The following is a 16,450-nucleotide window of genomic DNA, read 5'->3' as shown; positions in this document are numbered from 1 at the left end:
TTGAAAAGCCAAAAAAATGCTCTATTTGCTCAGCTTAAAATTCAATATGGAGATAAAAAAAAATAAAGTTGATGATGGTTTCTGGCAACCGAAATGTCGTAATAAATATACAGTGAAATTCCTCGAATTAACTAAACAAAATGCGTTTTCAGATTTTAAAAATTCCTTTAAATAAAAAAGTTGGACGATTTTTCGAAAACGACACAGTTACTTTTTTCAAAATAATTAAAAAACCTGAAGAGCGCCATTAAGTTAGCAACAGAACTGTCTAAAACTTTCTCCATATATCCACCTGTACAGGGTTAATCACTATAATTTGACACTATAGTGACTAACCCTGTACAGTGTGCGTAAATGCAATATTTACGCACGATAGCAGGCAATTACTATTTTTATTTGAATCAACCGAAGCTCTAAAATCCGCAGATCACCGCACGTTCACTTATAAAAATAAAAATAGCGCGATTTTCAGTTCGTGCTTTTCTTGTTCCACTCCCCAATCCATCGCCGTCGTACGAATTCTCCTGAAAGATCCCATCGGCGTTTTTCAGTCCGCTAATTGAACCCATCTCCGACTGCGGCCGGCGTTATGTCAGAGATTACATCCCGCGACCAGTATAGAAATAGCCTATTCGAAACAGCGCTAAAAATATACCGAGAATTCGCCAGTTTTCCTTCATATTGCGCCAGGAACGGCCAAACATTATCTCGGTCGGTGAAAAAACTGACACTGGAAATTGTCGAGGAACGTACCGATCGCGACAGTGTTTCACCGTGACAGTGCCGTATTTTTTTATACCAAAAACGTCGGTTTCGCGCGTCCCGTTCTTGTACGTCTTAGGAAAAGGTTGATTTCGTAACCAGATTAAACAGAAAATAAGTTGATCGAAACTCGCTGCCACATATTTTTCGCGTATAAACACAGGTCTTATTTATACGAGAGTGTAGAGGACGGCGGTTGAATTTTTTTTGTGTTTGTAATTCGGAATACTATAGCTCGCTGGTACAGCTGTGGACAAAAAAATCTTTCCAATCTGAATTAGTGAAATGTGGATATTTCAGCTATTGGAAAAGGGCTTCTGAAGATGGTGCATTTTAAACACACTTCAATAGGGACGAATGTTATCAGAAGAGTGTTACCAGTTTTTATTTTCGTTCAAAAAGTAAAGTGTAACAGATACAGACCATACACTAGCCACAAAAATTAAAGGGAGAAAACAAGATTCTAAAAATGTAGAAAAATAGAAAAAAAAACAAAATTCAAAATTTTTAGGCGATTTTTAAAAGGCTGCAACTTCGCGAAAATAAAAAAAAAATTCAAGAAAGGTCCACGGGCTTCAATATTTTATTTTGACAATCCCACTTGTCACCTCTTTTAGTCTAATTCATCCTCTTTAATTCGAGCTGTTCAAGAGCTGTGCACGAAGATTTTTCGCTGAGTTATTGTCGTTCAAAGCAAAATATTGCTTTGAACGACGACCATTTTGGCTTTGATAATAATTAATTATTCGGGAATTAATAACACAGCCACACAAAAAATAAAAGTAGTCTGTACTTTTCATGCGACATATGTTATCTGTAGCATTTTTGCCTCCTGATCACTAATCCGGTGTCAGAATTGAGCTATCACATCACAGGAATTTCCTAACCTCAAAAAGCAGGTAATAAATAGTAAAAATTCATGAAAAAGTGCTAGGAAAAATACAAATGTTTTTTTTTCTATATTCAAATGTTCATTTATATAGTTAAGACCCCGCCCAACGTGAATCCGCGATGAGCATTAATGGTTCTTCTTCTACCTCAAAAAAACGGGTCAATTAAAGTCAGATATCACGAATTTTTGGTATATGTGGGTTTTCTGGGTCGCTGACTACGGATCCGAGGTCAATTTTGCAAAATTCAATATGGCGGATCCAAAATGGCTACCAAATTTTCAATTAATTACAGAATCGCAGCAAATTTGGTATACGGGGGTGTTCGGGGTCGCTGATTTCGTATTCGAGGTCAGAATTGCGAAACTCACTTTATAATATTTTATTTTATAGCCTGAGTACCCAATCAATTTTGTAAATCTGATCTCAAATTCGTGATCAGCGACCCCGAAAACCCCCTTATACCAAATTTGATGCGAATCTGTTATTTTTTGAAAATTTGGCCGGCCATCTTGGATCCGCCATCTTGAATTCTGCAAAATTGACCTCGGATCCCTGATCAGCGACCCCGAAAACCCCCGTATACCGAATTTGAATATAGAAAAAAAATTTTTTTTAGTTTTCCTAGCACTTTTTCGTGAATTTTTGGTATTTTTTACCTGTTTTTTGAGGTTAGGAAATTCCTGTGGTGTGATAGCTCAATTCTGACACCGGATTCGTGATCAGGGCAAAAATACTACTGATAACATATGTCGCATGAAAAGTACAGACTACTTTTTTTGTGTGTGGCTCGTACAATCGTACAAAAAATCTACGCAGGGTTTTGAAAACTTCAAAGTATCTTCTTTAAGACGTTCTTACCGTTTTTTTTGATAAATAAAAATTTTCGGCGCAAGAAACTTGATTCAAAGAGGTAAAAAATTGAGTATTTAAGGATTTTTGCTAAACTTGAGATAACTTTACAAATGATGAATAGACTGAGAATATTTTTGGTTTTTTCTTAACCTCAAAGTATCCCAAAGAAACCCTCAATTTTTGTCATTGTGATCCGAAGAATTGAAATTGTCGTTTTCGCTAAAAATCTATTAAAGGATAAATTTTGCATTTTCTATTCATTTTTTTAAAATGAAAATGGGTGTTTTAGCAAAAATTCATGGTTTTTTTATCAAAAAATGTTAAATATCCAAAAAAAAATAAAAAAAATTTAAATAAAATTTCATAATGAAAGAAAAATCATACTAGAATATGATTTTTCTATTTTTATGAATTTGAATCTTTCACTCCTGTTTCCAACACCCTATATTACAACAAACTACCTTTATTTTCATTGCACTTTATGATTCTAAAGTTCTATAAAAAAAAACTGATAAACAAATATAATCTTATACTAAAGTAATTAATTTACGTCAGTGACCCAATAGGTTAATACCTATAATTCCTTGCTGTGATGGCAAACAATTTCGATTACTTCAATATTTATAAATACAGCAAAAAAAAACAAAAATTCTTAAAATATTTGGGATAATTACACTGAACAGTAAGCGGTGGAAACATTTTTTCGTCCGCAGCCGTACGATATTTCAAAGAGGTAAAATGTAAACGATGCCTGAAAAATTATAGACAATCGAAACCAGAAAAACAAATGAATGTTGATCTAAGAATACGATCAAAACATTTCTGCATTGAACAACGTCAAACGTTTCACATAGATAATATGGAAATATGTTAAAGAATTAGATGAGATACAATCGTTTATTCAGTTTTTGGTATGGCGAAACAGAATTTGACTTACTAATTGTTGTTTTATTTATATTACGTTACATGTAAACATATATGATAACATTTTTAACGATTAAATATATTCTGTACGAATTGTTTGTAGTTGTTTTAAGTACATCAAAATTCATATTTTTTTTGGAATTATTTCTATCTTTTGCAACAAAATTATATTTATTTATATATGTAAGAATGTCAAGGTAATATTTAGATGACACAGTGACCTTATAACCTCTATATAAACTGAGATAGTAAAATCGGTACAAAATTTATTACAGTAAAATTTTATTGCTACTAAGTTATCCTTAGTAGCAATAAAACAGAATAAAAAAGTAACGGAGAGATTTATTTTCGGTTTTTCACCTGATTTTGGAATATCATTGTTTATTTAAAGCTTAAATGTCTAAATCCTGTATTTCATTTATTCAATTTTCCGTCCAATAAATTGTCGCTAACTGCCATATTTGTGGTACTATTTAAAAATATTTCATTCATGGTAAAAGCTGTTTTTTAAAATAAAAAAAGAGATTTATTTCATTCATGCCGATCTTTGAATATTGAACAATATGTTAGAATTCGTAAGGACTTCACAATGCACTATTTAAATATAAATCTGCTAAACAAAAGTGTCAAAATTGTAAAAGGTAACCAATATTTTTAAATGTAATTGGCATTTGGTATAGTCTTTCCGATGTCAATTGAAGAACCAAGAGGTTGGCTGACGCAGCAACTCGGCATTGAAATATTTAAAAAACTTGTTCCCATATTTATTTAGCCACACCTACCCATATACAGGTCTGGTTGAACTAAACATGGAAGTGGTAAAAATGTATACACCCAGTTGAAGAATGGTCGCGCGGGCAAACGGCGTATAACACAGCCGCACTGGGCGACTGGGCAATAAATCTCAGTTGTTGACAAGTGGTTGACAAATTGCCTAGCAGTGCAGTGCAGCAATGCGGAATTTGGTGTGATTCAGGAAATTTTAATTTATTATAGGCACTTTCTATTAATCATTCATATTACAATTGCGAAAGGGAGAAATAAGAGGGACATTTTGTTTACTAATATTATTGCAACATGGCATTTTGGAGACCTTTTGAAACGGAACAAAACGAAATTTGCCATCAATATAATAAAATTGTTTGAGGACATAAGTAATTAAAATATATTGTTGGTCAAATGAACATATAATAGAAATTTTGTACACATTATATACAAATTATTATAATTTTTGACCTTTAGCAGAAAACTTCTTTAGGGACGTCTATGAAACTCATTAAATTTTATTGCTAAGCGTTTTTATACATGTTCAACTGACTTCGGAAAAACTATACCACTGAATTAAAATTAGAAGTTACTAGTATTGCAAGCAACAAAGTAAAATTGCAAATTTCTTGATTGGGGGGAAATTTGGTACATGTAAAACAGGTATAAAAAAATAAAAAATGCAGATATTTTAATTTTTCTTTGTCATTTGTTTTCCACGAAAAGAGAAATGATTGTTTTAAGGCCTGATAATATATACAAAATAAAAAAAATGCATTCTAGTCCACTTGTAGATTAAAGGCATAAAAATATTTCGAGATAAATGAAACATAAGTGCGTTTAATTCAGGCTTGGCTAAATACACGAAGAACATGACTTGATTTTCCAGAAAATACAGTTCATGTGTATATTTCGAGAGTAAATCTACTAAATTACTTTTACTTTTTTCATTATTTTTTTCTGAAAAACGTGATCATTTACTATATTTGATGACAAAGCTTTGGCGATATATCCTTTAATAAGTTTGTTTTTAATAATTTACCCGAGAAATCTTTTTGAAACGTTGCCAAAACGTCAAGACATGTTTTTAATTCAAATTAACAATAAACTGAATTACAATACATTATAAGGAACTATTTTTATTATTATTTTTGACTCGTCCATTATTAATTTTGGTAATCCCCCAGTTAGGGCGATAGAAGTGGCAATTTTCCTAAAAAAATAATAACAATTAAACCTAACACGGTGGTTAATTCTGATGACACGCCGTCCTCGTGCAATTAATTCCGCCCAGCGGGGCACATTTCATATTTAAATGAGATATTTCCTCGACAGAACGCGATGTCGCGATGGAAATCGTGCGTTAGAGCGACGCGAAGCCTCTGTTTATTTTTAGTATAAAAATAATCGTTCGGAATACCAGAGCTTCATGCGTACACAACAGCGCAACCGGCTGCTACCCATAACGGAATTCAAATCACTAATAATTGCCATGGTTTCGATTATATTTACCCCGAAATTATATACGATATTGTACATTGTTACATTTATCTGTAGTCCAGGCGATAGAGCAGTAAAAGTAGGCTTTGGCGTTTGTGTTTGAATGTAGAATAAGAATCCTAGTTTGCCTATTCCAAAAAACCTTTGCTAAATTCAGGGGAACAACAAACATACAAAAACAAAAAATGATGCCTTTTTTTATTTAGGGCTTACTTTCAATGTTGCAGGGAAAAATATGTCGAAAAACGCGTCATTTTTCGTTCTTTTTCGAATGCTCTACCGCCTGGACTATTGTTAAATCATACGTTGGTAGCACTGGCTAGTTAGTTCAACGAGATAGCACTAAAATTTTTAAAAATAGTTACACTATAAATTATTCTTATAAAAACTGTAAATAAATGTAACAATAAACTTAATGACAGCTCTGTGGACTGACAGATGACAGCTTTGTTCCCGCCAAATTCACAAAATTCATTTATTTCTTTTTCATAGCTCCCTAAGACTGAAGATTTTTCGGTGCAAATTTATCGATCAACTTATTTTCAATTCCAATTGTGTCTATTCTTCACAGTAAAATTTTTTTTTTTCGTAGAGAATTTATTTTTATATTCGTCGTTTAGTATATATGTATATATTTAAGTAGTGGACTTTTGTGTTATTTAAGATAGATATAGTAAGATATAATGTCACAACTGATGAAAAAGAGGTTTCCTTCCATCACCAGCATCGATGTTGAGGTAAGTTCATCTCCAAAAAGATATACAGGGTCGGAAAGTCCCCATGGTTCATAGGCCGTTACGTGAGAGCGATAAAGTAAGTCATAGAAATCCGTGTGATAGAGAAGGATGGCTATAATGAAGGCGTCTCATAGTCACCGCCCGTTTCGCCCTTCCACAAATAAGATCCACTTCCACTTGTAATTCAGCCACCGGTGGTCATATTTGTTTTCGTCGTTTGGCTTTTCTTTAATAGATGTCACTATTTATACAATTTCGACTTCGGTATTCCGATATGTTAATACCATCCGTTAACAGAGGGCAGCACAACGCGTAACAAAGAAAACTTTTTACAGTAGCTAGTAGATACCTCTGTTTGTAAATCTAGTGACCTTGTTTCCCCTACTGAGAAGTTATTCAAATGGAGTATAGTGCTCATCTGCATTTAAAGTTCATTTAGTTGTTATTTAAGTATACTTTTTAAAATGACTTAATAATCCCAAGAAATAAAGCAAAATTCCCTATTTCCCCAATTCCAAAAAAATCTGTAGATCTGGCATCAGTTTTTCTAGGGCTGCCCTCTGTTTACGGATTGTATTACATATCGGAATACGAAGTCGGAGTTGTATAAGTAGTGACATCTATTACAGAAAAGGCAGACGACGAAAACAAAGATGACCACCGGTCGCTGAATTACAAGTGGAAGTGGATCTTATTTGTGGAAGGGCGGTGACTATGAGACGCCTTCATTATAGCCATCCTTCTCTATCGNACGAAGTCGGAGTTGTATAAGTAGTGACATCTATTACAGAAAAGGCAGACGACGAAAACAAAGATGACCACCGGTCGCTGAATTACAAGTGGAAGTGGATCTTATTTGTGGAGGGGCGAAACGGGTGGTGACTATGAGACGCCTTCATTATAGCCATCCTTCTCTATCGCATGGATTTATTTCTACGACTTACTTTATCGCTCTAATGTAACGGCCGATGAACCATGGGGACTTTCCGACCCTGTATATTCGTTTTAATTAATAAAGCGCTCCTTTTTCCACACTAACTCGTTTCAGATAAACTTTGTTATTTTCGTATTTCTCCTAAATACCTAGCTAGTGGGTTTTATAATTAATTTTACGAATTTCCTTACATTCGACTTACGTGTTTACATGAAGTTAGTCTAAAATATGTGTTAACGATGTAAAAATAAACGAAATCCGGCCTTTCTACACGGTAGTCTAAATTAGATTATACAGTGCGTTCCTTGACCTCAGTGTCTCAGGTATTTATTTTTTCATTAACGTTTTCTGTTCGCAATATTCCAGTCGGTGAAAAAGCTTCAGAATTTGCGTTTAATTACATAATAATTATATAACATTTTTTAATTCAAGTTTCTTGTTGAAGATTCGATAATTAATTTATTACTATTTTGATATTTAAATTATCATAAGGTTTTGTGAAAATTAAAACATCTTTTGAGATAAACTGCTAGTTTAATCTGAAACATGAAACTCTCTCTTTATAATATTTTTGACACATATTCTGAATCAACGGAGACAGACAAAAAGTTACTCTTCTAACCTTGATCCTATTTTTCTTAATGTCATATGAATCAGTCCACCACTTAACAACAAAACAATAAGCAATGACAATAGTAGTACCTACCAGTAGCAGCATTATTGATGGCTGTGTTCTATAAATAAGCTTTTTCTTATTAAAAATACTCATGCCCCAACCAGTCACGATGTACTGGTAACGGTTATAAAAAAGCGACTTTTATTAGAGATGACCGCGCTGTTTTCGGCTGTGATCTTGGAAAAACGCCAAATAAACAGTACGGTATACAAAGCCTGCGTGTTTTTTCTACATGAATTATAACCCGGTGACCCAGTTACGCCTATTTATTCGCCACTTTTGTTTCAAGTGGTGGTCGAGAGGATACATTGATTTTCTTCGGTCTGCATCATACTAATTTGAAAACTGCACCCATAACCAATAATTCCTGATTGAAAAAATAATTATTAGCAGACTCATATTAAGGTTTTTTTCTTTTGTTGGCTTGTTCTAATTAAAATAAAACTCTAGGGAGTATTGTAAGTAGGCTTAGTGCACGTGCAGAGTTTAACAGAGCTGGCGCGGGGGTCGGTGGCCTTCACAGCTGACTCGCGTTTTCAAATGTTGTTCACGGAACCCTGTGTTGGTGTTGCGTCGATACCTTTCTTTTTTACGTCTGCTGTAAATTGTATTCGTAGTGTGAACTATTTATAAATAGTAACAACATTTACATTAACAACTATTAGTTGGGGGGAAAAGTGAGGTAAAATGCCAGAAGAGAAAAGAAATAGAAGGAAATTATTTCAAATGTGGTTTGAGTGATTCCAAAGGTTACAGGGACATACGTGTTAAAGGAAATGACCTGTTTTGTACTGCGTGTAAATTCTTGTTACAAAACTAAAGTGACAGGACATTTGAAGAGCCATGCCTCGTCCTGCGCTGAAGACTATGTATTTTTCTATGAACATACAGACGCCTTTCTTTCAAACAATATTCCATTAAACAAACTAGAGAACCCCAAGTTCCGTAATTCCGTAAATTGAAGTCACATGGACTATCCCTAAATGAACAATTTGATATAATTGATGATGTACAAAAAAATATATACGATGCTATTAACGCCCATCAGTAGTACGATAAAAGAAAAAATGTAGTGTTGGAAAAAAATCCAGGATACACCATTTTGGAAAACATGTAAAGTTTTATCTGGTACATGTCAGGAGCTACCAGGATATATATAGTTCATGCCTCAACAATTTCTCATACTGTCCGTTGTCAACAGTAGACGTTGAATGGTCATTTTCCCTGCACAAGTTAATATTAAGTGATAAACGGCGCTGTTTCACTAAAGAAAACTTAGAAAAGCACGTAGTAATATATTTTAACTCCTTCCAATATGCTACGAAAACCTTGTCTTAACACTAAGGTTTATCGGGTAGGTGGTGCTTTGCTCTTTGGTAATAGTACTATGTTGCGACATATTTTCTGTGAACATTAAGACTTTCATTCGTAATCTGACTACGGTCCTGTTATACTCCGCGCCGCACCAAGCCTAATTATAAGTTTCTTGGAACATTGAGTTAAAATTTTTAGTTTCAACTTATCCCAGTATAAAGCTTTAACACTTAACCTTTGTCAATATGTTATTGTTGTTGTTAATTGCACCTTTATCTTTAAAAATCTCTTCATATTATGGTATTTTCGATCTCCCAGTACTATCGTACAACTACAGCAACAATTAAACACATTTTCCCTAAACTGGAACTATTTCTGAATATCTGAAACGTCCCGTAATAAAATCGAAGGCCCTTCACGAGCCCGGCCCGTAACATAAAACTAAGATCCGTTACGAAGTCGCCCCGTAATCCTCGCCGTCCTATTATGTCGGTCAGCTGAGCGCCGCTGTGTCTCACCGCCCCAACGCGCCATATTGATCGACGCGGCGCCAAAGGAACCGACTTGCGGGGTAATTTCGACTGTAGAGCTATCCGACCTGTTAATTTCTTTTGATTTTCGCTTTCGCCGGAGAAATGGCTTCCCGAATTCCCCACGTGTGATCGGAGATCGGGATCTCATAAAGCGTCGGCTACAGCGAGCTTTTTGGAGATTGGGGGCTAGTAATGGAGATGATTGGGTATTTATGTCTCGTTGATTTGAGATAATGGTAATAAATCTTTGTTTTACGGTCGTTTTCTTCTGTGGAAATTACTTGGTGTTAACTTATCTCGAAGGAGAAGATCTAAATGTTGGCGTGAAACCGAACAAATGAGAATGGCCTCCTAACAACGGAGTGAAAATATTGGGCAATATATTTGCAAACAATTTTTCACCTTGCTTTCGAAATTTTCAAAAGACGCAAAGAAATAAAATACTATAAAGTAAGTAATTGGAAATGTAACCTGAGGAGTTATTTCTTTAATTATCTATCTACCGTTATGACCAGTATCATAACGAGTCTGGAGTTCAAAAGAGTTTATTATTTAATTCTCGAAAGGGAGTTTATAATTATCATTACACTTTAATTAATACGTGGGAACTTAGAAATGTTGCGCGATCCATAGCAAAATTTAGAATGACTATACATTATTAAATTAACCCGAGACTCTAAAACTAAGTAGACTGCTCAATGTGGAACCCAAGGAAAAACTGACTTTTTTCGGAGATCTCCTGAATTCGACACCTCGCTTCGTCACGCCCATTTCTGGGGTCCAAAAGTTTCTGTTTTTATCTTACTGGCGGGAACCCCGAATATCGGGACGTTTTGGCATAACTATGCCATGTTAATAGTTCTCTAATTGACTGATTTTACATTTATCTAAACAATTTTGAGACTAAATTCTCAAATAACCCTAGCCTTTCTCTAGTGATTCCGTGTACCAATACGGGGCGAATTAGTGAATCTCATTTAAAAAATCCGCCTAAAAACCAGCTATTTGATCCATTACTTTCTTTTCCAATTATTGTCAACTTACCAATTTGATTTAATTCTAATTTGGAACCTCTACGCTCTTCTCGTGGTTTCGCGCGTTATTAAAAATATGGGTTTCTTTGTTCTGTCCCAGCATAGGGTGGCGCCTCCCGGACACAACAGATGCCTGTCACATAGTGATACGTTTTCAAGAAGTTACTTAACCCGAAGTGTTTTGGGGTTGTTCTAATTATCGGTTTGCAAATTTATTAGTTTCCGCGACAAAAGCTCTTCAGACCACCCTCTAAATACAAATATGACACCTCGTCTGCCCGTGGTTGTTCTTAGAAGGCCTAATAGAACTATTGTGCTTCAGTCTTTCCGAAAATCGCCCCATAAATTACACGGATCTGGCTTTTGTTACAGAAACAATTGTAATTATTGTTTACTCTAGTTCCTTTTAAAGTAATGTTTAATTCAAGATCATTCAAGGCAAAAATACTTTTTTGTGAAATTCTAAACGTTTAGTGGTTTTGTGGTAAAGTTATGCCTTCCGAAAACACAATAAACATAATAAAAATAACGTGAATCCACCATTTGCTGCTGCCATCTGTGTTCTTATTTATTTTTAGGAAGTAATTTTGGTATGTCGTCGTACAATATATTTTTTTTGTCATGGAGACAAAAAGGTACTTTGACATCGACGGACAAATATTTTGGTGGCGTCGTACACAAACAAAAGTCCTATATATAAAATGTGTCGCGACAACAAAACATCAGGTTCCATACGGATGATGCCAAAAATTGTATAATGAATGAAACCTCGAATCACTCAGAAATAAAATATCGCGGCTTTATCTGAAAATCACGTATGAAAATATCTTTTATCCATAATCACCTTATAATTGGACTTTTATCCACATATATGAACCGTCTAAAGTGATACTTTATCCACTAGTGGAGTAAAGTAACTTTATTTCACTAGTATAATAAATATAAATAAATATAAAATTAGATGTCTAAGTAAAAGATAAAACGTATGCACCACGGGAGATACTAGGATGACTATGGCCTTGGGTGAAACCTGTCGCCTGCGGGCATAATCATCCTTGTATCTCCCTTGGTACATAAATAACTATTTCTGAAAACTGACACAAAATATTTTAATTTTGTTTCCTAAGTGTCAAAAAGACATTGTAGCTGTCAATGAGAACAATATTGATAACATGTTATTTGACAAATATGTGGCAGCGGAAATTTTGAATACATGTGAAAACAATTAAAAAACAAATTCATAATTTGCAGTATTATAGATATAGGTTTTGATTTAAACCCAACTATCAGCGGTTGCTTAGAAATTTTTTTATTTCAATTATAAACAAGTTACGGTTCTTGGAAATGGATGTGGCCCGTAAACTAGGTTTTTAATGTAACTACTGCAACCGGGGCGCATCTAACTAGCCACCCCAAGTTTCAAAGTAAAGCAGGGGTTGGCACAGGTGGATAGTTTTTGGGGGAGATAAAATATAAGGCAGGTAGTCGTTCATTTCATCATCATTATCTCCGGTGGGGGAGAACCTGGTGAAAAATTAATGATCTTCCGATGTTTGTTGTAAATTGGTTTGAAAGTGATACGAGAATTATTTATCTGCTCGATTTATTTTAATCCACAGAAAAATTTCCGCAAGGACTTTCCTTTTACAAAACCATTAAAAAAGAGGTGTAAAGTTTGTACATTAAACCGACTTTTCCATCAGCTGTAGAGACAAATATGTTATATATTTTATGATGATTTAAATGATAAATCATCAGGCCAAAGCAGATTTTCGGTATGTTTCTTACGTTTTGAGTTGTAAAAGCAAACTAACCAAACTAAACTATTACACTGTACACAGTATTTAGGAAGAAAAGCGATGAGAGAATGAAGATTGTGAAAATTCATTACAGTATGGAGAGTGTGTAGACGAGACTGTGCGTAAATTTCGTGGAATTTTCGGTAGAAGGAACGCCCCGATTCTTTTTTTTGGGGCATCTATTTAGTATTCTATGTAGAATTTTACTAATATTTTCTCAACATACTGCTTTGGTTCTTGTTTAATCGTTTTGGAACCATCTTCATTGCGGAAATTTTTGTCTTAATGCGCGAAAGTAATAAACTTCCCTGATATTATGGGACGCATGGTGGTTGTACGTGTGGTAAATCTCGTGAAACGATAGAAATAAATCTTAGGAATGGGGAATCGGCCCAGATTGTATTTCAGCTCGAATGAAAAACCCGTTTGCTTACGGTAAATATTTACATAACTAAGGCTTCGTGTATTTTTAGACCAGTCGATTATTCCGGCTCGTGCGATTCATATTAAGTAATTGTAATGCGACTTTCCTTGAAGCCGTTGCTGTCAATCCAACAGAGGCCTAAAATTTTACATTACGTGCGAACAAAAGAACGGTTCTGATCGATATCCGTAAATGAAATATGAACAAACAGCTCTTGTTTGCGAGTTTCGGAAGCGCAGAGGTAATTTTCTCGAGTATTTAAATATACGGAGTCTTCTTAAATGATTAGAAGCCACGTGACCGAAGAGCATAGGTAACCAACACGTGATTGGCACTATCAACTAAAAATTCCTAAACTTCGATAACGTTCTATCAGATCAAGGTACCAAAAGCAAAATACTATTTATTGCTTGTCAACTGAAGCACAAAAAAGAAAATAGTTCAAAAACAGTTCAAATGATCTCAAATACCTCAGAGTTCAAGTTTTGATTCAGGGGAGCCTAAAATGTGGCGTATTAAGGCAACTTACCTTTATCTCAAGTTGCATCATTCAGTCGCTAGATGGTGTTTTGGTTTTCGTCTCATAAAATCCCTAGATATTGATAAATCTCATAGAATTCAATAATGTAATGTTCTTCACATAAGGATAATCATAGAGATTCAAATTTGGTAGCCGCGTAATTAGATTATTTATATTTGTGTTTTTTTACATTCTATATTTTGTTTTTTTTATATCGGAATATTTTTTGATTAATTATATTTCTTTATCTATATTCATACAACGGTGTATAAGATGAGATGTATAAATAAGAATGGTAATAATTTCACATTCCAATATTTTATTTTTGTATCTTTTAGCATGTTATTACAGCATTATGAAAACGAGAATGTTACAATGACAAATCGAATTGGACTAAGGGTTATAATGATCCCATTCTGGCACTCATTTGTTTAATGGCAGTCATCTATTTGAAGCGGAACAAGTCAATGTAAAAAATTAATCACTAAATTTAATGATGTAGATTAAAATACCTACTTGGTATTATTATAACAAAGTGCCATTCCTGATGAAATGTTTCTCTGTCCAGGGAACGAAGAGAAACATAGGGTAAAACCTCCAAATACTTTCGGATAGATCGGATTTTTATGAAAATTTGGAATTAAGTTTATTTTACTCTGTAGATGAAAAGTTATATATGTTTGATATGCGCTTCTTATTTTTAGGGAATGAAAACCACTCCTTATGTTAAAAAAATAAAATTAATAGTTTCTTTGACTTTAAAATATTTTTATAGCGCATATATTATAGATAGAAACATTTTCAATAGTTTATGGTGTTATAAATAATTTAATACAATAATTCAACCTCTAAAAAACTACACCTAATTACAAATTATTAAAAAAATAGTTTTTAACAGTTTGAAAGTATTTGATAGTACAAACAGGATAAATTAAATTCTTTTACATGTTTATAATACAATTTATAATTTATTGCATTGTTTTAACCCTTAAAAACCACCCCAATGTCAAAATATAAAAAATGGCTTTTAAATTGGTGGTTTTCTTAAAAATCACCCTACATTATATAAATGAAAACAATTTTATACGTTTAAAGTTGATAAGTAGATTATTAAAAGATTAAAGGGAAAAAGTGAAGGTATTCTCTGTAGCTATATAGTAAACAAATGATTTTTTAACGAAAACTTCCTTAATTTTAAAGCTGTTGAGATGATCGAAAAACGAAAATTTCGTCAGCTAAAAGTATTGTAAATTAGAATATTTTTTAAAGCGTTATTTTTGAGATTTTTGAGGTGGAAGGGTTTAAAAAACATGACCTTCGCCCTCAACTGCAAACTTCTATAGCAGCGACATCTCTGTTAATTTTTATCCTTTACAAATAAAAATAAAACCAGAAATTTAAACTTTTGTACCCTTGAATATTTTTCGTATCTTTTTTATTTTTAGTTATTTTCAAAAATATGTTATTTCCTTTGGAATTAAAAATAAATTTCTTTCAATCAAAACGTAATATTTTCAAAAATATGTATTCTAAACCGTTTAAACTTGTATAATATATTGTTAGCACATAAAAAATGTATATTGTAGAAAGATTATCTTTAATTTTAAATCTCGTGAAAAATTCATCAGTTTTTGTACCTACTGATTTTTTTTTCCGAAAAAACGAATTAACAGTTTTATTTTGATCATAACTGTTAATTTTTACGCTAATGACTTAAAATCAAGTTCATTTTAAAGATTTTTTAAAGTACTTTAAAAGATGTTGTGTGCATTTTTCTTGAAAAATTGAATTTTTCTTAGTTATTTTATGTTAAATGCTTCCAATTTAGTTTCTAGCGGATATGAAATTATCTTCAACTAGCCGTATCTCAGCACCTATTTATTGCACTTACATAAATGAAAAAAACTTAATCTTTTTCTTTTTCTATAAACTTCATTTTCTTAGTGATGTGTTTTTTCATAGAATTCTATTTTCCGAGTTATTCGAGAAAAACTACTGAAAAATGTCTTTTTTAGTACAAAATGTACATTTTCAATCACAAATAACTCAGAAAATATTGACTTATCGAAAAATGTTCATAAGATACTTTTTGCTTAAAATTGATTGCTTTATCGATTCCTGGGGTTATTTTCAATGGGGTTCAGTTCTTGACAACAAAACAATTTTAAATAGTACGTAATCATCAAAAGCTCAAAAAAACTTGGCGCAGGAACTTAAATTCTTTTAGGTTATATCTTTGATCTTTGATTACGCGTTATTTAAAAAAAGCATTTTGTGTTAAAAATCCCTATACATTTTTTCGTGAAGAGCTATTTTAGATGTATTAAATAATTATAGGAACATTTTAAAATTAAAATAACTTTAAATATACATATGTGAATGAGTCACAACCTGTATGTCGAACACCAGTGGCTTTAAACCCTTCGCTTGTAAGGACTTCCGACATAAAATAATTAAGCCTTAATTCGCTCTTTATATTCTAAGGACAAATCTTCTGAACTTATGACAAGGACTTATAAAACACCCTGTGCAAGATAAAACTTAGCAACGATAAGCATAAAAGCGAAGAAATTAGTTTTTGGTTTGATTTTCTGAAACGACCCGTAGAGGGTGTCCCAAACTCGATAATATGGGCCTATTGTGAGGATAAAAAAAAATTTCAATAAAATTTGAGACACGTGGTGTTAAATGGGATGAAGTAAATGACGTCATCAATTATATTTTTTCCAGAAACACACCCAAATTTAGAGAAATAGCCTGCCGTATAGAATTTCGTGGATTTT

General features: G+C 33.2%; 1 protein-coding gene across 1 annotated transcript in view; it reads left to right on the top strand.

Moving 5' to 3' along the window:
• The first annotated feature begins 559 nt into the window (after positions 1-559).
• LOC108914242 (ankyrin-3) overlaps positions 560-16,450 on the top strand; it is a 48,215-nt gene continuing 32,324 nt past the window's right edge. Inside the window, exons 1-2 of the mRNA XM_018720011.2 lie at positions 560-847; positions 6,289-6,433. Of these exons, the coding sequence (XP_018575527.1) occupies positions 6,380-6,433 (54 nt within the window). The 5' untranslated portion in view covers positions 560-847; positions 6,289-6,379. The remainder of the gene's footprint in view (positions 848-6,288; positions 6,434-16,450) is intronic.

The sequence above is a fragment of the Anoplophora glabripennis genome, unplaced genomic scaffold (assembly GCF_000390285.2).
Source record: "Anoplophora glabripennis isolate ALB-LARVAE unplaced genomic scaffold, Agla_2.0 scaffold136, whole genome shotgun sequence".
Taxonomy (NCBI): domain Eukaryota; kingdom Metazoa; phylum Arthropoda; class Insecta; order Coleoptera; family Cerambycidae; genus Anoplophora; species Anoplophora glabripennis.
This window is presented reverse-complemented; position numbering and strand designations above follow the sequence as displayed.